General features: G+C 40.3%; 1 protein-coding gene across 1 annotated transcript; it reads right to left on the reverse strand.

The window, feature by feature from the left end:
* Positions 1–309: 309 nt before the first annotated feature.
* LOC140716710 (5-hydroxytryptamine receptor 3A-like) lies at positions 310–21,670 on the reverse strand. Its single transcript, XM_073029523.1, has 11 exons — positions 21,649–21,670; positions 21,108–21,268; positions 19,352–19,396; positions 18,174–18,283; positions 16,254–16,423; positions 11,575–11,741; positions 8,065–8,275; positions 7,423–7,596; positions 3,327–3,333; positions 3,249–3,294; positions 310–683 (listed from the first exon to the last, which is right to left on the reverse strand). Exons 1-11 carry the CDS (start codon positions 21,668–21,670, stop codon positions 396–398), a joined length of 1,401 nt encoding a protein of 466 aa, XP_072885624.1. The 3' UTR covers positions 310–395.
* Between the last annotated feature and the right edge of the window lie 2,608 nt (positions 21,671–24,278).

Raw genomic sequence — 24,278 nt, forward strand, 5'->3', positions numbered from 1 at the left:
ATAGCAGTGGTGTGTTTGACATCCCTACCATCCAAGATAGTTTCCAATGCAGTGAATGCAACCTAATTTTGGCATCAGAAAACATTGCATGGTGCTAATATATTGCATCTTCAGTCCAAGCGACTGAGGACAAAAGTATTCTAAGGTGTGGTTGCTCAGAATATTTGAATATTTAAAACCAATGTGTTGAATGGAAAGTTAGATTAGCATATGTGAGAAAAAGGAAAAGAAGGAAGAAGGGGAAGAGACCATTGTAGAACATAGACCGGTAGGGCCAAAAGGCCTGTTTACAGCCTGTCGACAATCTAAGTTGATGTAAGACAAGGTAGAAAGCAAACTTGTATGTGTTTACCTTGCCAGGTGGACAGAAGCTACATGGCTTGCAATCCGTTGTCTCAGGAATATTGCCAGATAGACCACAAAGTGCCCAGGCTGATTCCATAAGCCAGCACAGCCACCAGGTACACGCGGAAGAGGAGCACATCCAAGACATAGCCCACCTGGAGCCATTCCTTCGCGATATCCCTGTACTCCTCTCGCTTCTCCAGGAACTGTCGGATGGCTGAAATCTCGTGCAGGATACTGTCCACTGGGGTTTGAGATAGATCAGCATCCACTGGTTTGTCGTATTGTGCTCCATTTTCACAGGTAAAGTGATTCAGTTGCACTGCTGAGGTAAAGTTTTAAAAAATTGCTTTCAGTTTCAAACCATTACCTTGCTTTTCAAGTTCCCTGCAGCCATGGCTTCTCCATCTCCTTTATCATCTCTAGGCCTACAACTTATTAAGAACTCCATTTCTGGCCTCCTACACATTCTCAATTTTAATTTCTTTAGCCCACAACCATAAACTCTGAAATTACCTCCCTAAACTTCACCACTCTCAAATTACATTATCCCTTCGAGATGCTCTGAAAGCATACCTCCTTGAGGATTGCATATCTTAATGCTTCAAATAGTTTACAGTCAAATTGTGTTTGATAATATTTCTATAGGGTGCTATGGGATGTTATAAAGTGTTAAAGACACTTTATAAATGCAACACAGCTGCTATGTATTTGCATTTGGAGCATTTCAGGTACTAAGATATAACTGGCACGAAAATATCCAATTCTAATCATCCAAATTAAAGACAGAAACATTTCCCATGGGTTTTGTCTTTCCTGACAACAAGATATCCTAAAAATGCTGAAGAATTATTGAAATCAATTTAATGTGTTGTCTGAGGTTCAATGTATGAGTCAGGAGAGTCAATTTGTAAACAATAAGCAACAATGAAGTGATGACCAGATAATCTGTCTGAGTAATTTTTATACTATGTAGAGATACACCATGGTAGCAGACAAGAGAAAGTCTGCAGATGCTGGAAATCCGAGCAACACACACAGCATGGTAACAGGCTCTTCTGTCCAATGAGCCCATGCTACCCCAAATTAAACCATGTGACTAATTAACCTACTAATCTGCAAGTCGTTGGAATGTGAGGAAAACTGGAGCACCCAGCAGAAACCCACACAGTCATGGGGAGAATGTACAAACTCCTTACAGACAGCAGTGGAAATTGAACCCAGGTTGCAGGCACTGCAATAGTTATGCTAACCACCATGCTACCATGCTATGATGTTGGTTGAAAGGTCACCCTGGAAAGGGCACTGGGTGGAACTCCCTGCTCCTCTCTGAAGTACTGCCACAGTTAATTTGACATCCATCTGATAACATTACAACAATTTGTTTTAACATCTTTTCTGAAAGGTTGGCACCCTTGAGAATGCAGCATTTCCTCATGCTTCACTGGAACATCAGCCATAAATCTGTGCTCAAAAATTTGAAATTAAATAGGGTGGAATTCCCTCATGTATTTTGGAGACAGTACAGAGAGTGGATCATTCTGTAGAATCCTTTATGACTTCAACTCTCCTCTTTGACAGTCCTTGCAAGGTTAAAGATAAGTTCAACAGCTTGTTGGATGTTAATTAAAATTTTACTCCAAGTTCTATTTTCTTGAAAATGGTGACCATCCTGAATAATTCTCTACTAGCAATATTTATTGGTGAGTTAAATGACCATCAGACAGTCTCAAGTAAAATGATTTATTTCATCCTATTGTGATATTTTATATGTTGTATGTAAACCCAATGAATTGCACATGTACACAAATCATGCTTGTGTAGAATCATACAGGGATACAGACAGAGAGGCCCTTCAGCCCATAAGAACCATGCCAACCATCAAGCAACCATTTACACTTATCCTACCTTGAGTCATTCTATTCTCCCTATATTCCCATTAGCTCCTCCATGATTCTACCACTCATATACTGTGCCTATAAAGATCATGAAAGGTCACATGGCCACAGAGAGCACGTGCAAACTCCATCCAGATAGCACTCTGTCAGGATTGAACCTGGGTCATCGGAGTTTTGAGGAGGCAGCTATAGTAGCATTGTCATGGTTTGTGTATAAGCACAAACTTACACACTCACACTCACACTCCAGTAGAAATTCCCTATTCATTTCCTCCCTACCTACTAAGATTGCGCCCAATTAGGGAACGGGAGCTAGAGAAGAAGCGGCAAATTCACTTAGGTACGTTGAAGAAGATTAAAAAAGGCAGCGCTTTGCGGCAGTTTTCGGAGTTAGATTGCATGTAATCAGTGAACGGGAGCATGACAAAAAGTGGCGATTTCACGTAGGCACAAGGTTGAAGATTTAAAAAGACAGAGCTTCGCGATAGTTTTCAGAGTTGGATTGCGCCCAATCAGTGAGCAGCAGCAGGAGAAGAAGCTGTGATTTCACTTAGATACGCGGCTGAAGATTTAAAAAAAAGGCAGCTCTTTGCGACAGTTTTTGGAAATGGACTGCGCGCAATCTGTGTCCAGGAACTCGAGAAGAAGCGATGATTTCACTTTGGAACGCAGTTGAAGATTTAAAAAGGCAGCGCTTTGCGGCAGTTTTCGGAGTTGAACTATGCCCAATCAGTGTGCAGGAGCATGGGAAGAAGCGGAGATTTTTCTTAGGTATGCGGCTGAAAATTGAAAAGGGCAGCGCTTCGCGGCAGTTTTCGGAGTTGGAACGTGGCCAATCAGTGAATGGGAATCATTAGAAAGGGTGAATAAAAATAAGGCAGGGGCAAGTGGAGTGGCCATTGTGTGAGTGGGCCAGTGTTGGAGTGGCTTCAGCGCATCAGGTTTAGGTGAGATCAGGGTTGGGTGAGGTAGGTATCTGGCAAGTTTCTTCTCTATTCATTCAGTGTTTTCTTCTGTGTGTGAGATGTGGGAATTCTGGGACACCTTCAACCTTCTGGATAACCACATTTGCACCAGGTGCACCGAGCTGCTGCTCCTCAGAGAATGTATTAAGGAACTGGAGCTGTGGCTTGATGTCCTTTGGTTCATCTGGGAGATTGAAGAAGTGACTGATGACAGGGAGGTAGTCATTCCTAAGTTGCAGGAGGCAGATAACTGGGTGACTGTCAGGAGAGGGAAGGGAAATGGGCAGCCAGTGCAGAGTACCCCTCTGGCCATTCCCCTCAATTCCACTTTGCATATTGCTGAGGCAAACGACCTACTACGGGGCTCTGGCTCAGAAGAGACAAGAGGTGAAGAGGACTGCAGTAGTTACAGGAGATTCCATAGTTAGAGGAATAGAGACAAGTTTCTGTGGATCTAATAGAGACACCGGATCGTATGTTGCCTCACTGATGCTAGGGTCAGGGATGTCTCAGATTGGGTCTACAGCATTCTAAAGGAGGAAGATGAGCAGAAAGACATCTTGGTACATACTGGCACCAATGACATAGGTAGTAAAGGTGAGGAGGTCCTCAAGAGAGATTTTAAGGAGTTAGGTAGAAAAGCAGGACTTCCAGGGTAGTCATCTCTGGATTGCTGTCTGTGCCATAGGTCATTGAGGGTAAGAATAGCATGATTTGGCAGATAAACGTGTGGCTGAGGAACTGATGCAGGGGGCAGGGGTTCAGATTTCTGGATCATTGAGATCTCTTCTGGAGAAGGTATGACCTGTACAAAAGGAACAGGTTACACCTGAACCAGAGGGTGACCAGTACCCTTGTGGGCAGGATAGCTAGAGCTGTTTGACACAGTTTAAGCTAATTTGGCAGGGGACTGGAAACTGGAGTGATAGTACTGAGGTGATAGTTGGTTTACAAACAGGGACAGTGTGTATTGAGACTGCTAGCAAGGACAGGCTGATGATAGGATAAAATTGCAGTCAACAGGGTAAGTTGCAAAGTGAAAGGAGAGAAAAATCAATAAGGGTAATGAATACAGGACTGAAGGTGTTATATTTGAATGCATGCAATGCCCAAGGATACATATGTTATTGAAAGGACAGGCAAGCAGAAGGGCTGGGGTGACTCTGTTGATAAAATTGAAATCAAATCATTAGAAGAAGGTGACATAGGATCGGAAGGTGTAGAATTGACATGGGTAGAGCTAAGGAACTGCAAGGGTAGAAAGACCCTGATGGGGGTTGTATCCAGACCTCCGAACAACAGCAAAGATGTGGTCTACAATTTACAGCGGGAAACAGAAAATGCATGTCAGAAGGGCAATGTTACGATAGTCATGGGAAATTTCAATATGCAGGTGGTTTGAAAAAATCAGGTTGGAGCTATAGCTGGATCCAAGAGAGAAAATTTATAGAATGCTTACAAGATAGCTTTATAGAACAGTTCATCGTTGAGTGAGCCCACTAGGGGATCAGTTATTCTGGATTGGGTATTCTGCAATGAACCAGAATTGATTAGAGAGCTTAAGGTAAAGGAACCTTTCGGAGCCAGTGATCATAACATGACAGAATTCACCTTTCAATTTAAGATGGAGAAGCTAAAGTCAGATTGATCAGTATTACACGAGGAAATCTGCAGATGCTGGAAATTCAAGCAACACACACAAAATGCTGGTGGAACGCAGCAGGCCAGGAAGCATCTATAGGGAGAAGCACTGTCAACGTTTTGGGCCGAGACCCTTTGTCAGTCCTTTGCGAAGCGCAGAATCAAATATCATTGTGATGATTGTACACTCTAGTATCAATTGTTTGGTGACAATTAAGTAAAGTAAAGTACTCTACAAATCGTTGGTGAGACCGCACTTAGAGTATTGTGTTCAGTTCTGGTCACCTCATTATAGGAAGGATGTGGAAGCTATGGAGAGGGTGCAGGGGAGATTTACCAGGATGTTGCTTGGTTTGGAGAACAAGTCATATGAAGCAAGGTTAGCAGAGCTGGGACTTTTCTCTTTGCAGCTTAGAAGAATGAGAGGGGACTTGATAGAGGTCTACAAGATTATGAGAGGCATAGATAGGGTGAATAGTCAGTACCTGTTTCCCAGGGCACCATTAGCAAACACCAGAGGGCATATGTACAAAATTAAGGGAGGGAAGTTTAGGGAAAACATCAGGGGTAAGTTTTTTACACAGAGGGTTGTGAGTGCCTGGAATGACTTGCCAGGGATGGTGGTGGAGGCTAAAACATTAGGGGTATTTAAGAGCCTCTTGGACAGGCACATGGATGAAAGAAAAATAGAGGGTTATGGGGTAGTGTGGGTTTAATACTTTTTTTAAGGATTATATGGGTCAGCACAACATGGAGGGCTGAAGGACCTGTACTGTGCTGTAGTGTTCTGTGGTTCTGTGGTTTTAAAGTAAAGTAAAGTGCTTGGAAAACTGAAAGGTCAGAAGGTAGATAAGTCACCTAGATCAGATGGTCTACACCCCACGGTTATGAATGAGGAGGCTGAACAGATTGTGGAGGCACTAGTAATAATCTTTCAAGAATCAATAGTTTCTGGCATTTTTCCAGAGGACTGGAAAATTGCAAATATCACTCCACTCTTCAAGAAGGGAGGGAGGCAGAAGAAAGGAAATTATAGGCCAGTTAGTCTGACCTCAGTGGTTGGGAAGATGTTGGAGTCAATTTTTAAGGATGAGGTTTCGGGGTACTTGGAGGCGCATGATAAAATAGGCTGAAGTCAGCATAGTTTCCTTAAGGGGAAATCTTGCCTGACAAATCTGTTGGAATCCTTTGAAGAAATAACAAGCAAGATAGACAAAGGGGAATCAGTGGATGTTTTGTGGTTGGATTTTCAAAAGGCCTTTGACAAGGTTCCACACGAGGCTACCACGATAGAGTGGACGTGGAGAGGATGTTTCCTATGGTGGGGGAGCCTAAGATCAGAGGACACAGACTCAGACTAGAGGGATGTCCATTTAGAATGGAGATGAGGAGGGGTTTCTTTAGCCAGAGAGTGATCAATCTGTGGAATTTGTTGCCAAAGGCAGCGGTGAAAGCCAAGTCTTTATGTATATTTAAGGCAGAGGTTGATAGATTCTTGATTGGTCAGGGCATGAAGGGATACAGGGAGAAGACAGGAGATTGGAGTTGAGAGAGAAATGGATCAGCCGTGATGAAATGGGGAGCAGACTCGATGGGCCAAATGGCCTAATTCTGCTCCTATACCTTGTGGTCTTATGGTCTAAAATCCATGGATAATTGTTGATCCTGTACTGACACTTGAACTAAGATCAGGACAGAAGTTAATTGTGGGGGTGGCATGGTAGCATAGCAGTTAGCGTAACACTTTACAATGAACAGTGGTTGCAATCACAGTTCAATTCCCACCATTGTCTGTAAGGAGTCTGTATGTTCTCCCCCTGATGATGTGGGTGTCACCTGTGTGCTCTGGCTTCCTTCCACATTCCAAAGGTGTAGGTGTTAGGGTCAGCAATTTGGGGGCATGCTATGTTGGTGCTGGAAACATGGCGACACTAGCGGGCTGCCCTCACCACATTCTCAGACTGGTCTTCATTTTAGTAGGAAATCAATCTTCAGATGTATTGCCCATAACATCTCTCCTTGCTCTTTTGTTTATTGCCTCTCTCAGGAGACAGGAAGTGAAGAGGGAAGTTGAGATGTGTGTGAAGATGGGGAGGGTTGTGTGGAAGGTGTCTTGTTGGTGCTGCAGTTTTCAGGGTGAATTGGGCTGGTCTCTTGAATCCTCTGCACTTCAGTTCCTCAATCCCACAGTTGGGGATCAAAGAACTAAGGTGAGAGGGGAAAGATTTAATCAGAACTTCAGGGGCATCTTTTTCTTTAACAAAAAAGAATGGCATGAATATGGAATGAGCTGCCTGACGATGTGGTTGAGACAGGTAAGTTTTAGAAGACAGTTGAACAGGTCCATGTTTAGGAAAGGTTTAGAAGGTCAAATGGGCCAAATGGAACTAGCTTGGATTAGCATCTTGGTTGGTGTGGACCAGTGAGTTAAAGGGCCTGTTTCTGTGCTGTATGAGTCTGTGACTTGAATCCCAGATGTAGTCAGAAATTCTTGTGAAATCATTTGTTTGCCCAGGGATCCTTCCACCTACCAGAGCTGAGTTTCCTGTCCCCGATGTGTTGGTGCATGGGACTGAACCGGTTTTTGTTGCGGATGCAGAGTAAGGTGGTAGCTTTCTCCAGGACCAGGTGCTTCACCCACTGAGGCACGTGGGGTTGGAGGTCTTGCTTGTGCACCAGTCGCACAATGAGAATGGTCTCAGTCAGGCTGATCACCAGCAAGGCCATGCACACCACAAAGTACACACCTGGAGCAAGAGATGAAAGAGGCGAATAAGATTCAAATCTTGAAACGGTTTAACCTAATCAACTTTTCATAGATTTCATAGTGATACCTTTCTGTCAGCCCATGAATTCATATTTCAAAGCAAGGTTCAAAATCCGAACATCAAGGTATGTATACATTACCATATACTATCTTGAGATTCATTTTCTTGCAGGCATTTACAGGAAAATAACAATAGAATTTTATGAATAACCATGCAGCCATGATTGAGTGGTGGAGCACTCTTGATGGGCTGCATGGCCTAATTCTGCTCCCATATGTTATACTCTTTGCGAACTGCATACAGTCAGGTAAACTTGGAGAGTTTGGAAATGTTGAAATGGAAGGGGCGGAGATTGGATGTGGTGATGGAGTTGGGAAGGAGATTAACTAGAGGAATGAAACTTAGAAAAATTCCTGAAGAATGGACAAGAAAGTGGGTTCTACTTACCTATCAGTGGAGTCCCAATGGCAGTGGCTGGAAGAGTATCAGAAACGATTATTAGGAAAACAGAATACCCAAGGAGAAGGGTAATTTTGAATGATACTCTCTCTCCACTGTCTGGTGGCAAATAAAATCCGATGATGTCCATGACCATCAGAAAGATGCTGGGTAGTAGCAAACTAACAGCATAGAACAAGGGGCGCCTTCTGATGACCAGCTGAAATAAAGCAAGGGAGAAATATTCTTGTGAGAATTTCAACAACGAAAGGCATTGCCCTCCACCTCCTTCAAAGGAATACGACAACTGCAAGACCAAAGTTCACACTACAGGGTAATTATCGGCTGCAAAATATCAGCCTTGGCTCTGTAGGTACCACTTTCACCTCTGACTTCAAAGGTTCAAGACCCACTCCTGGGAATTAGATGAATCCAGAAATGCAAGGATACATACACCAGGTAATGATGAAAGATTATGTTTAAAAGAGAGAGATTAGCTTTATTAATGAACAACCGAGATTTATTTTCTCATAAGAAGGCTGAGAGAGTGATCTAATAGGTCTTTGGAAGTATGAAGGGGTGTGACATGGGTTATGTAGAGAGAATGTAGTAAAAGATTTTTATCACAAAATCCAAACAACAGTCAGAATGTGGAATTAAATAAATTGGGGATTGGTTAAAGTAAATTATGAAGATGTATTTAAGGGGAGACTAGACAAACATTTGAGTGAGAAGGAATAGAGGGCTATACTGACAGATTTAGCTAAAGAAAGATGAAAGGAATGGAGTGGAGTATAAACACTGACATGGACTAATTGGATGAGCTGCCAATTTTGGATTGGGTCACAGAAAGATACAGCTTGAAAACTGACCCTTTGGCCCAATGAGACCATGACAGCAATCCTACACAAATCATAACTTTCATCAACTGCTCTAGATTCTACCACTCATCTAAAGTTCAAAGTAAAAAGGTCAAGGTAAATTTATTATCAAAGTACACAACCCCGAGATTCATTTCCTTGTGGGCATACAGAGTAAATCCAAGAAACACAATAAAATCAATGAAAGACCACACCCAACAGGACATAAAACAACCAATGTGCAAAAGACAACCAACTGTGCAAGTACAAAAGAGAAAATAATAATAAGTAAGTAAGCAATAAATATCAAGAACATGAGATGAAGAGTCCTTGAAAGTGAGTCCTTTGGTTCTGGGAACAGTTCAATGATGGACCAAGTGAAGTTTAGTGGAGTTATTCTCTCTGGTTCAAGAGCCTGATAATTGAGGGGTAATAACTGTTCCTGAACCTGCTGGTGTGGATTCTGTAGCTCTTGGACCTTCTTCCTGATGGCAGCAGCTAGAAGAGAGCATGGCCTGGGTAGTGGGGATCCCTGATGATTGATGCTGCTTTTCTGCGACAGTGCTTCGTGTAGTTGTGCTCAGTCATGGGGAGGGCTTTATCTGTGATGGTCTGGGCCATATCCACTACTTTTTGTAGGATTTTCCATTCAAGGGCATTGGTGTTTCCATTATCAGGCTGTGATGCAACCAGTTAAAATACTGTCCACCACATTTCTGTGGAAGTTTGTCAAACTTTCAGATGTCGTGCTGAATCTTCGCAAACTTCTAAGGAAATAGAGGGTGTGCTGTGATTATGGCTCAGAATCTATACAGACACCACAGTGCAGTGTTATTTAATTTATTTTGATTTATTTAGAGATATAGCGCGGAACATCTCTTTATTGACCCCAAAGGAATTACAGTATCACAGTAGCATTAAAAGTGCACAGATATACAAATATTAGAAGAGAAGTAAGAAGGAATAAAAAATAAGTTACCTTAAAAATAAGATGTACAAGATTTACAAGTTCACACTGATAGGATGGTAGTGCAAGTGCAAGAATTACCTTAATATTATACAGTAATGGGTGCACATGCTCACTGTCCAGATAAGCAGTGGGTGGTAAACAGAGCTTAAATAGAGCTCTGGTAAACAGGGATTAATAACCATCTAATGGGGGGTGGGGGGGGGGTTAATCACTTTCCTGACTATATAGGCTGACTCGTTATAGAGCATAATGGCCAAGGATAAGAATGATCTCGTATATCGCTCTTTGGAGCAGTGCAGTTGTCCTAGTCTATTATGAAAAGTGCTCCTCTGTTCAGCCAAGGTGGCATGCAGAGGGTGAGAAACATTGTCCAGAATTGCCAGGATTTTCTGGGGGCTCCTTTGTTCTACCACGGCCTCCAGTGTGTCCAGTCCCAGGTACTTGTAGGTCCAAGTTTACTGCTTCCAATGCAAATTAATTCTTCATTGAATATAGATACCAGCCCTGAGGTGCTTTCTCTCCAGTACCTGTAAATATTTTAGAAAACTCCCTTATTTTAAAGAACAATAAATGCCAACATTCGCCAATTGAAAAGATGGAATATGAGCAGAAGATTGAGGGTCTTTCCCTAGATAAGTACATGCAAAGCTGTAAAGTTTGGGGTTGGGGGATATCATACGCAACATGACTCAGTAGTCTTCAGCACTGTCAACTTTGATCAGAAGGTTTGGGTTGGAGTTCAACTCCAGAGGCCAGAACACAAAATTCAGACTGACACTCCAGCGTAATTTTGAGGACATGCTTCATCACTGCAAGACTTCCCCTATTCTTCATTGTTTGTGAAGCATTTGTCAAAATTGTTTGGAAATTTACTAAACAAAAGCATAAACTCTTCATTTCTCCCAATGATCTCAAACTTGTACTGCTAATTTGAAGTTGGTGTCATTTAATCATTGTTCTTTTGATTTATTTTCTTCTTTCAATCCAACTTTCATATACATCATGAACCTTTATCCTACATTCACATTCTCTAAAAACAAAGGAAGTCCCATCAGCTGAGAGTGAATTTAATTTCAGGTTCCAGATGTGGAGAAGTCAGTATTGGTAACAATGGTCATTGGATTGTAGCAAAATCTATCTCGTTCACTTCTTTTGGGGAAGGGGAATTGTCATCCTAACATGGCCTACTAGTGACTCCAGATCCACAATACTTGACTACTAAAGTGACCCAACAAGCTCTCAGTTCAAGGGAATTTTAGATAGAAAGCAAACCTTCCATCTCACAAAAGAAAAATCCATATGCAATACACAATACATTGTCTCAAGAATATAACAGTAAATGGAAGTCAAAAGAAATTGCAGATGCTGGATATCTGAAATAAAAACAGAAATTGCTGGAAATACACAGCAGATCAAGGAACATCTGTCAAAAGAATAACAGAGTTAATGTTTCAAGTTGATGAATCCTCATTGGAAAATTTTACCTTTTTCATATTTTATCTCTCTTACTAGTTTGAAGATGTTTTAGACTTGAATGTGCACTCTGCTTTTCTTTCCACACATGCTGCTTGACCTGCTGAGTGTTTCCAGCAATTCCTGTGTTGCTATATTGATATTTGTCAAGTCATATTATCATAAGGTCTTGTGTAGATCAAAGGCTATCAGTAAATATTAAGTAAAACCACTTACAAAGAAGTGCATTTCTGCATAGCCATCTGATACCTCTCTTTCCAGGTTGAATTCATTGTATTGTGTATCGACGTAAAGTAGTTCCCACTCTCCTTGGTTCATGAAAACGTTCCTGTCATACTTTACAAGCTCAGGTGAGCGCCACAGTGAGATATTGATGTCCCGAACTAGAAACATCAAGGCAAAGCAGATGGCTCACTAATTTCAGAAGAACATTGCAACCACACATAGCAATTAATTTTTTTAATGTGAAGTATTCAAAGGTACTTCAAAAAAATGCTATCAAGACCTTGACTGAGTCTCCTAAGAAAATACTAGGGCAGGTGATAAAATGGTTGATGAAAGATGCCACAGTCAAGGCAAATTTATTATCGAAGTATGTACTGTATATGTCACCATATACTAACCCTGAAATTAGTTTTTCTTGCAGGCATTTACAGGAAAATAGAGAAAATAGAGAAATACAATAGAAATTATGAAAAATTTATACATAAATAAGACTGGCAACCAACCAATGTGCAAAATAAGACAAATTGTGCAAATATATACTGTACAGTACGTATGTTGGGCGCCATGATAGAGCAGCGGTAAGTACAACATTATTACAGCTCGGGATATTCCGGAGTTTGGAGTTCAATTACAGCTCCGTTCTTTGTACGTTCTCCTGATGGAAAACATGGGTTTTCCCCGAGTGCTCCAGTTTCCTCTCATGATCCAAAGACGTACAAAGGAAAGATTCTATTAACTAGGGCTAGATATTCACTGGAATTTAGGAGATGGTTTTTTAGGGTAGATAGAGAGAAAATGCTCCCATTAGTTGAGGAATCAAGGTTTAGGGGCTATAATCCAAAATTCAGACCTTTTAATCCAGGTCTTACATAAGAACATAAGAAATAGGAGCAGGAGTATACCATTTGGCCCATCGAACCTGCCCCGCCATTCAATAAGATCATGACAGATCTGGCCATAGACTCATCTCCACCTACCTGCCTATTCCCCAGGACCCTTATTTCTCTTACTATGCAAAAATCTATCCAACTTTAATTTAAATATATTTACTGATGTAGCCTCCACTGCTTTTTTGGGCAGAGAATTCCACAGATTCACCATGCTCTGGGAAAAGCAGTTCCTCCTCATCTCCATCCTAAATCTACTCCCCCAAATATTGAGGCTATGTCTCTTAGTTCTAGTCTCACCCACCAGTGGAAACAACTTTCCTGCCTCCATCTTATCTATTCCTTTCATAATTTTATGTTTCCATAAGATCTCCTCTCATTCTTCTGAATTCCAGTGAGTACAGACCCAAGCAACTCAATCTCTCCACATAGTCAATAGACAATAGACAATAGGTGCAGAAGTAGACCATTCGGCCCTTCGAGCCTGCACCGCCATTTTGTGATCATGGCTGATCAACTACTATCAATACCCGGTTCCTGCCTTGTCCCCATATCCCTTGATTCCCCTATCCATAAGATACCTATCTAGCTCCTTCTTGAAAGCATCCAGAGAATTGGCTTCCACTGCCTTCCGAGGCAGTGCATTCCAGACCCCCACAACTCTCTGGGAGAAGAAGTTTTTCCTTAACTCTGTCCTAAATGACTTACCCCTTATTTTCAAACCATGCCCTCTGGTACCGGACTTTCCCAGCATCTGGAACATAACCACTGTCTCCTGCAGTTAGAGGGTAGTGAAAACTTAGAATTGTTTTCTACCATCAAGAATGTGCAGATGTGAAATCTAGTATTGATAATATTTTTAATTCACATATATAGGGAAAATGGGTATACTGGGTTAAGTCACAGATCAGCCAAGATGAATGGTGTAAAGAGTCTAAGTAACTTGTTTTCATGTTCCTGAGGGAGGGCTATAATATTATAGCTGCCATTATTCAGTTAAAAGTTCCCTACATTATAACCAAAACCATCAATAAAGACATGTTCTCTCTCAATTATGATACAAAAAGCAAAATGACTCATTAATGACAGAATTGTCAATCTTCTGTACAATTCCAGGTCAGCCACCCTGAGCTACCTGCTAGCCCTAGTCATCACATGGGAGCCCAAGCATGGGAGGATGGACCCTGGGCGCCCTCCCAAGACTATGGTCAACACGCTCCTAGAAGATAGTGGCGCAGCTAATGTAGATGAACTGAACACACTGATGAGGGAGAGGGAGGAGTGGAGAATCTATCATCGTGCCTGACACCAGCCCCCAAGGCCTGAGTCGACGTAGTATATTTATTTTACAAAATAAACGATCAAAATCTCTGCCTTTCTTCCTGTGCAGTTCACTTCATCCAGATAGTTCATCTAGTAAAAGTTCAGTTAGAATTTGGTTCATCTCGATACAAGATGGCTTATTTGTAAATATTTGGAATCACATGGGATAGCTAACATCTCTGCTATCCTTTTTATTCAAAATTGCATCTGATGTAATTTTTTGATATTTATTCCCCTTTTTTGTGTTTTATACATTCATTTCAGTTGACTCCCCTTTAAGTTAGATATCATTCTCCTGTTAAAATATTGCATCAGGAACATATTCCAAAGTCTCCTTGCCATGTCACAATTGAATCAACCACTAGATGGTGCACAACAGCACTGTGAGTTGGCTCTCTGATCACATTAATCTTCCTATCTCCAGATAGCAGTTTCCTTCCGCTTTATATGGTTGTGTAGGCAGATTAACACAGCCTCATTGTTGATGTAAATAGAGTTGTTTATGAAAAATCTCCTGTCCATCATGCTTTCTGAAAGTTACCTTGCACAAACTTTCATGCATATAACCATATAACCATTTAACAATTACAGCACGGAAACAGGCCATCTCGGCCCTTCTAGTCCGTGCCGAACGCTTACTCTCACCATAATTTACATGCTGTAACTTTCCTTCAGTCAGCAGTTTGTTGAAGAAACCACCTTTCTTTAATTGGGACTCTTTGTAATGGTTTTAGTCACACAGATATTCTTTTATAGTTAGACACTGTTGACAGCTTGACAGTGGTAAGGAATTAGAAGGACATTCCTTTAAAACAGTGATGATGAGGAATTTCTTTAGCCGAAGGGTGGTGAATCTGTGGAATTCATTGCTACAGAAGGCTGTGAAGCCAAGTCATTGGGTATACTTAAAACAGAGGTTGATAGTTTCTTGATGAGTCGGGTGTCAAAGGTTACAGGGAGAAGGCAGGAGAATGAGGTTGAGAAGGAAAATAAAACAGCCATGTTTGAATGGCAGAGCAGACTCAATGGGCTGAATGGCCTAATTGTACTCCTCTGACTTATGTTCTTATAGAATTGGACTATTTGCTGTGACTCTCTCCATAATTAACACAATGGTTATGCAGTAGCTTTTGGCTGGTGCTGTCAGTGTCAGTAGATACTAACAACTTCTTTAGACTTCAAATTCCAGAAGCACAGTGGCCTCTTGAACAAATAGCACTGGAAAATATTCAGAATCCTTTAACCATCCCATTTTCCCAATGAGAATTCTTTAGATGTTGCAATAGTGAGCAATGGGAAAAGGTTCATCTCATAGTAATTAGTAACCAGCCTGTTCTCTCATTTTCAGTCCACTACTTTATTGCTATTACGTTACAAGTCAGCCATTAAAAGGGTTGGTTAATATTGCATTTATAAAGCATATTAATGACACAGAAATGTCAATCTTTTACTCAGTTTTGCTGGTGTGTCCCAGATCAGCATATTTATTTACAATATAAACTACCAAAATCTCTGCATCTCCCTACATAATGCCCCTACATTTGAGTGGCTAACATTTCTATCTATTTTTACACTGATAGGAATAGGTACATATCAGTGTTGGAACTTCAAAACTGTAGAAAAGATAATCTGGGGAAAGAATAAAGAAAATTAAGCTTTGCTGTTAAAAAAAGCATTGGAAAGGACTAGATGAAGGAATACTTAGTCTTAAATGGTTAAGAAATAATGTAAATAGAAGTCAGATCAATAAGACCAGAGATCATTAATTTAAATGAAGAGAGAATGAATCTGAAAACATTTCTTTACTTGGAGTGTGATGAACATTAGCAGTAACCCATCAATAAAGCTGCATCATCCAGGAACTGGAGTAAAAGTGGCCTGAACAACCTTTTTCTATCTTCTGCATTGCTTCCTGATTCTGGAATGCTCTGGACTATTAAACACCCTTTATAAACACATCACTTCTCTCTTCTTTTTCCATTCCTTTCTCTTCTTTCCCTCCCATTGTTCCTCCTTCCATTTATCCATATTTTCTCTTATTTTATTCTATTAATTTCCTTTAATGCAATTGTATTGAACGTAGAATGAACTAATAAACAGTTATGGGATCTTGGAATTTTGCATTGCATTCCTGATAAGTTCAGCAGGATCCATCTTGAACCTTCCTTGAAGGCAATTTAGAATATAGAACATAGACCATTAAGGTGCAATAGAGGCCCTTCAGCACACACGGGGGTGCTGACCCTTTAATCTACCCTAAGATCAATCTAACCCTACACAGCCCTCCATTTTTCTATCATTCATGTGCCGATCTACAAGTTTCTGAAATGCCCCTAATTTTGGCAATGAAGTTGTAAAATGAGTGAATCAATTGTCCATTTAAAAATCATTGAAGTTAAAATTGCTCCTCTTTATTTCATGAAAAGTCACCACAAGCATATTGCTTTATCTATTACTTACTGTTATGCAGCCAGCTTGTAAATGTAAATGTGCAGTTCTGGACATCAAATGGGAAGTTGTAGATATCCAGGCTGCAGGCAGTGACCACCTGGATGGGCTTGTAATTCTTCACTTGACCTTCATAGTTAACGTACACGTATGGAATATCAGGCGATTTACCTACATCAACACTGAGAGAAAACTCATCTTAAAGGCTGCAAACTCAGGGAATACTTGAAGCAAACAGTACAGCTGGATTAAAACCAGATAAAATAGAAAGGTATAGGTGAAGAGTATCTCTGTGGAACCTAGGTCAGACCAGTTGCTTTTAACTTCATTCAGATCCATATTTATTTGTTACGTGTACATATAAACATACAGTGAAATGCATTGTTTGCATTAACAACCAACGCAACTTAAGGATGTGCTAGGGGCCGCCCGCAAATGTTGCCACACTTCCTGCACATGCTCACAATGATCAGCACAGGGTGTTGCTGGCAAAGCCAGCTCTTATTGTTCATCCCTACTTGTTCCTAGCAAGGCCACATCAGTCAACCACTTCAGTGGGATTGGAATGCAGAGTGAGATCTAGACCAGCTCAGACAAAAATATTTCATGTACTTCATATTTTGTATTTTATAATGTCACAGAAGAAGGCCGTTTGGCCTATGAAATCTCTGCTGGTTCTCAGAACCATCCTATTAGTCTCACCATTCCCACTCTTCCCCCCTGCAACCTATTCCTTCTCATGGACCCTCATCTCCCCACTCTTTCTGCTACCACCCAGCCACACTAGTGACAATTTAGAGCAATAATTTAACCTAGTAGTATGATTTTGCAATATGGGCAGAAACCAGAGCAGCCAGGGAAAAGCCACACTGTCAAGGGGTAATGTGTAATCTCTGCACAGGCAGTGGGCAACTGGAGGTTGGGACTGAACCCAGGTCACTCAAATTCTGCAGCAGCAACACCAACTGTGATGTCACTATGTCATTTGATTTCATTTCCATTACTTATATTAGCTTTTCATTCCGAATTGATTTCTCACTGAGTTTTATATTTCCCAGCTGCAATCAAACTCAATAGGATGCTGGACACTTGTGCAATGAATTAACCATTATGCCACTGTTCTTCACTCCTCTGTAGTAGGCTCACAGGTAATGATGGACAATAAATGAGGAAGGGCAATGATGCTGGCCTTGCCAGTGGCATTTTTGTTGCCCAATAAATTAAATGGTCCTCCAAGAGGACCACAGACTTGTCGTAGGTTTGGAGGCTTGTGTTCCTCAAAGACCCAGAGAGCTATGTTGGCTGGAGTCAGGGCCTTGTGCTTTGGCTCTTGGTAGGGTCACCCATGCCAAACAGGTCAAAGGGTAGAGGTCAGATGAAGAGTGGTCCACCAGCCCTCCAGGTTTGGGGGTTCAGCTCAGGGCTAACAAACCTGACTGGTCAAATAAAATTGTTACGGAAAGAGCAATGAAGAATACTTCTACATCTGAGTGCAATGGTATTCCTGATTTTCCACCTGGGACTGCATGGCTGACCCTGAACCACACCTGGGCCACAATAGAGAAGATGGCCAAAGACAGACAGAGATGGAGGACCTTCATTGTTGTCCTAAACGCCAGCGGCATAACACGCAGTCAGTAAATAAGTAATAAATTTTAAAAATTGAACTTTGTTTAAGCATATTAAATTTGAAAAGAATATACAAGTATAAAAATAATAGTACTGTTTTTAACATATTCTTAACATAGTCGTCCTAGATCTTAAAGTGAGAGGAAAATTGAAAGAAAATCCAACTTCTTGATAATGAGAATTTAGAGATCTCTAGAGGATATATTTAAGCACTGACTTGTCTGTGCCTGAACTAGTCAGGTATGAAATGTAAGTTGTATGTTTTACTCTTTGTTACTATTAATAACAAAATGTAGGACTTACAATTCATTTATTAAAATGTCTGGCACCCATATATTTGCAGTGGGAATGGATAATTGTTTGATGTCATCAAAGTCCTGGGGATTCCACTTCAAGAATTCATCTGTCCAAAACTGAAATGCATTGGTTAGATTAAAGTCTAGCTTCCTTTGTCACATGTGTGCCAAAACATGAAAACATACGGTGAAACGTGCCATTTTGTGTCAATGATCAACATATTCTGAGGACTGAACTAGGGATAGCTTGATAAAATAATCAAATTATTTTAACATGTATTTAGACAAAATTAGCAAATGTTGTCAATATTAAATTTGAATAGTCAGGACTCCTTTTCATCCCTGTAAAGGCAATGCCAGTGAAGCTTGGCAGAGTGGGATGGATGAAGCTGGTGTGTTGCCTGTTTGTACTCTGTGTGCAGTCAGAAAGGAACCAGTTCATTTCTGGATTGGGGTAGAGAGCACAGGGTATAAATGTTTGTGGGTAAGACCTGATCTCTGAGACTTCCTGGAACAGCTTGGTTCACTTGATTGGGAAGAGAGGAATTCTTCAGATTTATTTATTTTTATTTATTGACTCTGAGCTTCAATATTTTATTTTGTCCTTTCTTTTTATCTCATCAAGTCTTTATAGAGCTGTTGTTGAGGTATGGAGGTAGGATGATTGGTAGGAAATATCCACTCATAGAGGTATAGGGCAGACTGTTGAGCAATTTTCTGTGGTTGTGGAATCCATGCACGGGTTTAGGTTTTTGGCTCAATTTGTGCCTTGGACTTAGTTGATGTTTCAGAAGTAAGATAATAAACAGCTGTAAATGGAAAACAGGAAATTTGGTGTATAATGGGCCAAATGGCCTTTTTTAATCTGATGATGAGAAATCTGAAAAGAAAAGCTGAAAATGCTGCAAATGCTCAGCAGATCAAGGAGAAGCTGTAGAAAGAAGCAGAGTTTCTGGTGAATTCCTTTCCATCAGAAGTATTTTCACCATTGATCTGACTTCACAGATGCTGCCTGATCTGCAGAGGTATCTCATGATTTTATCCCTATTAACTTGATTTTATGGCTGAATTTGGTATATTGATATATACTATAAAGAATTTCCAAACGTGAACATATCAATGTTCACAATTTTCTTTTGGTATTTTAGGTTCAGTTAAAATACCCCACTCAGACTTAACTCTTACCTGTCGGTACCAGATATAGGTGGTTAAAACTTGATTTTTCTCATCCTGAAAGTAGATAAAGCACACCATCAACCAAAATTAATTTTCAATTGTGAGAAAGGAATTAATAATCCATGGCCATTCAGTGTGTGTGCGCACGCACATGCCCAGCATACCAATGCAGCTACAGGAAGACACAACAGTGGCTTTACTTCATTAGGAGTTTGGGGAGTTGTGGTATGCCGCCAAAGACACCCGCAAATTTCTACGGATGTACTGTGGAGAGCATTCTCACCGTTTGGTATGGGAGGGGACTCTTGCTCAGGATCAAAGTAAGCTGCAGAGTTGTAAACATAGTCAGCTCCATCAGGAGCACAGGCTTCTGTAGTATCCAGCTCATCTTCAAAGAGTGATGCTACAGAAAGGTGGCATCCATCATTAAGGACCCCATCACCCAGGTCATGCCCTCTTCTCATTGCTATCATCAGGGAGGAGATACAGAAGCCTGAGGCACATATGCTGGTGATATTAAGCCTGATTCTGATTCTGACATGATGAAGACTGGTCTCTCAGGTTTGGAAGAAGAGTGCACTATTCAACCCTTTATGACTTTTCTTTATTTCTGCTGAATTTGATTTCTCCTTCCCTTTCCGTGTCGAAATGTTTCCTGATACCATTTCTGAATAGTTTGCCTCTAGTGCTAAAGAAAATGCTCCCTTGTTGAATCCTTCAGGTGCTTTAAGCATCTCATACCACTCCTTGTCATCCAGTCCTATAAAGAATATGTTAACCCTTCAAGCTCTAGCTTTATTCTCCTGTGCTTCCTGAGATTGTTATGCCCCTTTTCCAGACGAGAAAGCTTGGCCCATACAATTAAAAATAAGAGGAGATCTACATGTCCACAGGGCTAGCCAATAATTATGCTTGAACACTGCTCCCAGTCTAATTCAAGTGAAATTGGGACCTAAACTGTTGCTATTTGTTCAAAAGAATCTTCTCTTTTATTATATTAATATTATTGATTCCCACGTGGGTCATGACAATTGGGTCTTTCTCCTCAAAATCCAAGTCTCCCCCAATTTGAGGAGCCTCCTTAACCCAGAAACCTTCAAGACACTAGATTACAGCTATGAGAACACTACCCATCCTCTACCTATACTGTCTCTCTTCACTATTATATTCCCTATAACTGCACCAACTTTAATGGCATCCAGTACTGTGATCAGCTCCTCCCTTCAGCTGCTGGACACATCCTGAGACACTTCAACCAGTACTTTCTGGACCCTCAAACTTGCCTCACTGTTAGTCACATCTTCCTGCCTTTTTAGAGTACAAGTTCTACAGCATTAAAGCACAATGGATATAGTTATGTTCTGGAACAAAATATCCAGATAACCTTTCCTCACTCCTCTCAGACTGCAGCTCATCAAATCTGAACCAAAATTCCTCAAGCTACAGACACTTACTGCAGTGTGGATCAGGGATGCTCCTTACAGCAGATACAACACTTTGCCTTATCTCCCACACCAGTCTTAATGAAATAATTCAATTAATTTAATTTTTAAAATGTTGTTATGTACAGTTGCACAGTAATCTTTCCAATATCAAGTTCCTTATTCTTTGAAGTCTAACTCCATTGTCCCTGCACTCAAGGGACACTGACTGCAATGGTCAAACATGGTTAGAGTCCACCTTTTGTTGCTCTGTAAATCAAAGTAGTTGTTTTCATTGAGACAGCCATTTGAATATAGAGTTCAGACAGATCGCAAGTACATACCACATTCAGAATAGCGTAAACCATAAGATCAATGGCCACTGTTGTTGTTTTCCTCCAGTCACGGACTGGTCGAACACCCTTGGAATAATTGGCCATGAGATATGCAGAAAGCTGCAGTAAACCTGGCTTCGGGCTTTCAGTTTGATTTCCCCATGTCTGCCCTGAAAATGATGGTATTATAAAGTAAAGAGCTTACAAAAACACATTGCAATTGAATCTGATTCACCTAATGTAGCCAGCAGTCCACCCAGATCCCAATTATTCTTTGTGTAAAAAATCTTTCTTTGCATTGCGTCTCTTTTGCTTCCTTTACAAATTGCATGCTCAATAGTTCTTGACCTTACACCAATTGGAAAGGTTTCTGTCTACATTTCATGATTTTAAACACCTCTATCAGATCCCCTCCCAAGCTCCTCTGTTCCAAAAAGAACAACCTCAGGTTCTCCACCTACTCATAGAACTAGAGTCCATGTTCCCAAGAATCATGTAACCTTCTGTACTGTCTTTAAAGCCTTTACAACTTTCCCGAAGTACAGCATACAGAACTCATCGCTGTACGTCATTGTGGCTGAACCAGTGGGTTATATATATAAGAACCAGTATTTGGGAGACAGGCTGGATGGATTTGCTGACTGCTCTGGGGCTACAGCATCCTTTGTCTCATGGGGACTTGTTTGGACACAGCATTAAAGGTTACAGGGAGAAGACCGGAGTGGGACCAAGGACGGGGATAAGAACGGACCAGCGACGATTGAATGGTGGAGCAGACTCGATGGGCTAGATGGCCTAATTCTGCTCCTATGTCTTATGGTCTTATTTTCAGAAATATTATTGCATTCGCTAAGAAATTCGTATAGTTGAGTAAAATAAATAGCTTAACCCAAATAGTTAGTTTTTCTTTTCAAATCTTTTTATTGCATTATAATCAGTTAAATGAACATATCAATAATAGCAATACCAAGAGAACAGGATTACAATAATAGCGATAACACATACAAACATGAGTTCCAAATATCATATTCAGACATGTCCACCCGATCTTTTGATAACTGAAACAGGAAAAAGTTCAAAACAAAAAAAAAACTGGGCTGCCGTAACTTGTTAATTATAATTATTCTGTACTTGACTCCGTTCCTCCGTCCATAAATGGTCCAAAAAGGATTCAAAAAAGAAAAAAAAAATCAACTGATGTCATATGTATGGAAATATTGAATAAATGACTCCCAAGTTTCCTCAAACTTAATCAGGGGAATTGACCGTGCCACTCCTAATTTTTTTCTAGGTTTAAACAAGCTAAAGTTTGAGAGAACCATCGAAGTGTAGTAGGTGGATTAAAATCTTTCCATTTAAATAAAATGGATCTTCTGGCCATCAGCGTAACAAATGCTATCAAACGGCAGGCTGAAGATGAAAAATAACTAGAATCAATCATTGGTAATCCAAAAATTGCAGTAATGGGATGGAGTTGTAAATCAATATGTAAAACTGCTGAAACAATATCAAAGATGTCTTTCCAATATTTTTTCAAAAGAGGGCAGGCCAAAACATATGGGTTAAAGAAGCAACCTCAGAGTTACATCTGTCACATATGGGGTTTATATGGGAATAAAAATGAGCTAGTTTGTCTTTTGACATGTATGTTCTATGAACCATATTTACATATTGTCTTTGGTTGGCCTATATTTTTTATTCGAACATATGGCTGGGCAGACACATTTCTGACCTACACAACGTTAGTATTAGAAATAGTTCTGAAACTGAACTTTGTTGTAATCTGTGGAGGACCTTATCTCTAAAGCATGGCAACTCATTTGTAATCGGCTTCTCAATTTGTCTGGCCATTTTCAACAATCAACATACAGTCCGGAATTATATTCTTCTACCCCTTTTATATTGCTTGTTATTCTTCCTACCAAAATTTAATACGTCACATTTCTCAACATTAAATTTCAGTCTTTCCCCCTATCACTCATTTACCATCCTCCTCACTATGCAAAGCTTTGTGTTAACTGTAAATTTGGAAATTGTGCCCTGTACAACCAAGAGCAGGTCATTGCTATATAAGAAATTATATAAATTCCCTAAGATTTTTGATCAGGCATTTTCCTAATGCCAATCTAGATTTTAACAATTTCCGGTCATAACTTCAGCTCCCATTCTTTTCAGGATGCATCTGTTGGTAATAATTCATCTTTTACTGTTTATACTCACAGTAGACATGTTTGTTTTGCCATTAGCGTCATTTTTTTGCTTGTATTAGCTATTTTTGTTATTCTTCCCCATAACTTCCAGTCTGTCTCAGAATTTTCACTATGAGAACTAGAGTGGCCCTTTCATGCAAAGAAAGTTATGTTGATTGTGTCCAGACTGTGAAGAAAAGTGGATAGAAATTGTTTGAGTTACACTATACAACCTATTGTGCGGTGATAATATATCGTGGTTGGTAGGGTGCAGAGAAGCACTGACCTCTCTGTCATTCTGTCTACTGTATTACACTTGTTCAGTGTACAGTGCAATCTGCCAATACAAAGTTTACCTATTATTCTTTACAGCTTTTATTATTTTGGTTTAAACCCTGGCTTCATTCAGATGACATTGATTCAAAACCCTTCAGGAGAAAAGCACATCAATAATTCATATTTGCATGTTCTTTGTTTTGCTCTCATAGGTAAAAATATCAAAGAAGGTAAATTGTTGATAAAGCTTCCAGAATGTGGATCAAAATGTTGGTGCTTTCAGGTTGAAGAATCTTCTGCTGAACTGCATCAAGAATATCATAGGAAGGAACTAACTATTTATTTAAAAAATTGCTATTATGCTGACAGAAGCCGAGATCAAACTTGTACAGTCGTTCTTTCTACTAGTTCATTCTACCAATGACTGATCATGGGAGAATCTATTTAGAATTTAGATTAAGCATTGGAGTTTGTTGTGAGTTTGCTTCTTTTCATATTGGCCAACCTAATGATACATTAGGTTGAGGATGGCAGCAAATTACAATGGCAAGAAGTATCTCAAGGTACAAATTGAATACCATTAATGAGGGCTATGGGATAAAGTTATTATATGTACAAATTCAAAAGAACAATAAAGATGAACCTACCTTCAGAAGATAGCAAAACAGTAAGAATTATGGCAACAGTTGCCCAGGAAGTGTAGATGCTCATGCTG

The sequence above is a fragment of the Hemitrygon akajei genome, chromosome 26 (genome assembly GCF_048418815.1).
Source record: "Hemitrygon akajei chromosome 26, sHemAka1.3, whole genome shotgun sequence".
Lineage (NCBI taxonomy): Eukaryota > Metazoa > Chordata > Chondrichthyes > Myliobatiformes > Dasyatidae > Hemitrygon > Hemitrygon akajei.

What these genes read in the sequence shown, in the direction of transcription:
- LOC140716710 (XM_073029523.1), bottom strand. Translation starts at nt 21,670, where the DNA reads ATGACGTACAGCGATGAGTTCT. An exon ending in CCTATATCTGGTACCGACAG is followed by an intron (nt 18,284 to 19,351) that starts GTAAGAGTTAAG and finishes AATGCATTTCAG; the next exon opens with TTTTGGACAGATGAATTCTT. An exon ending in ATGCAGAAATGCACTTCTTT is followed by an intron (nt 8,276 to 11,574) that starts GTAAGTGGTTTT and finishes GCTTTATTTCAG; the next exon opens with CTGGTCATCAGAAGGCGCCC.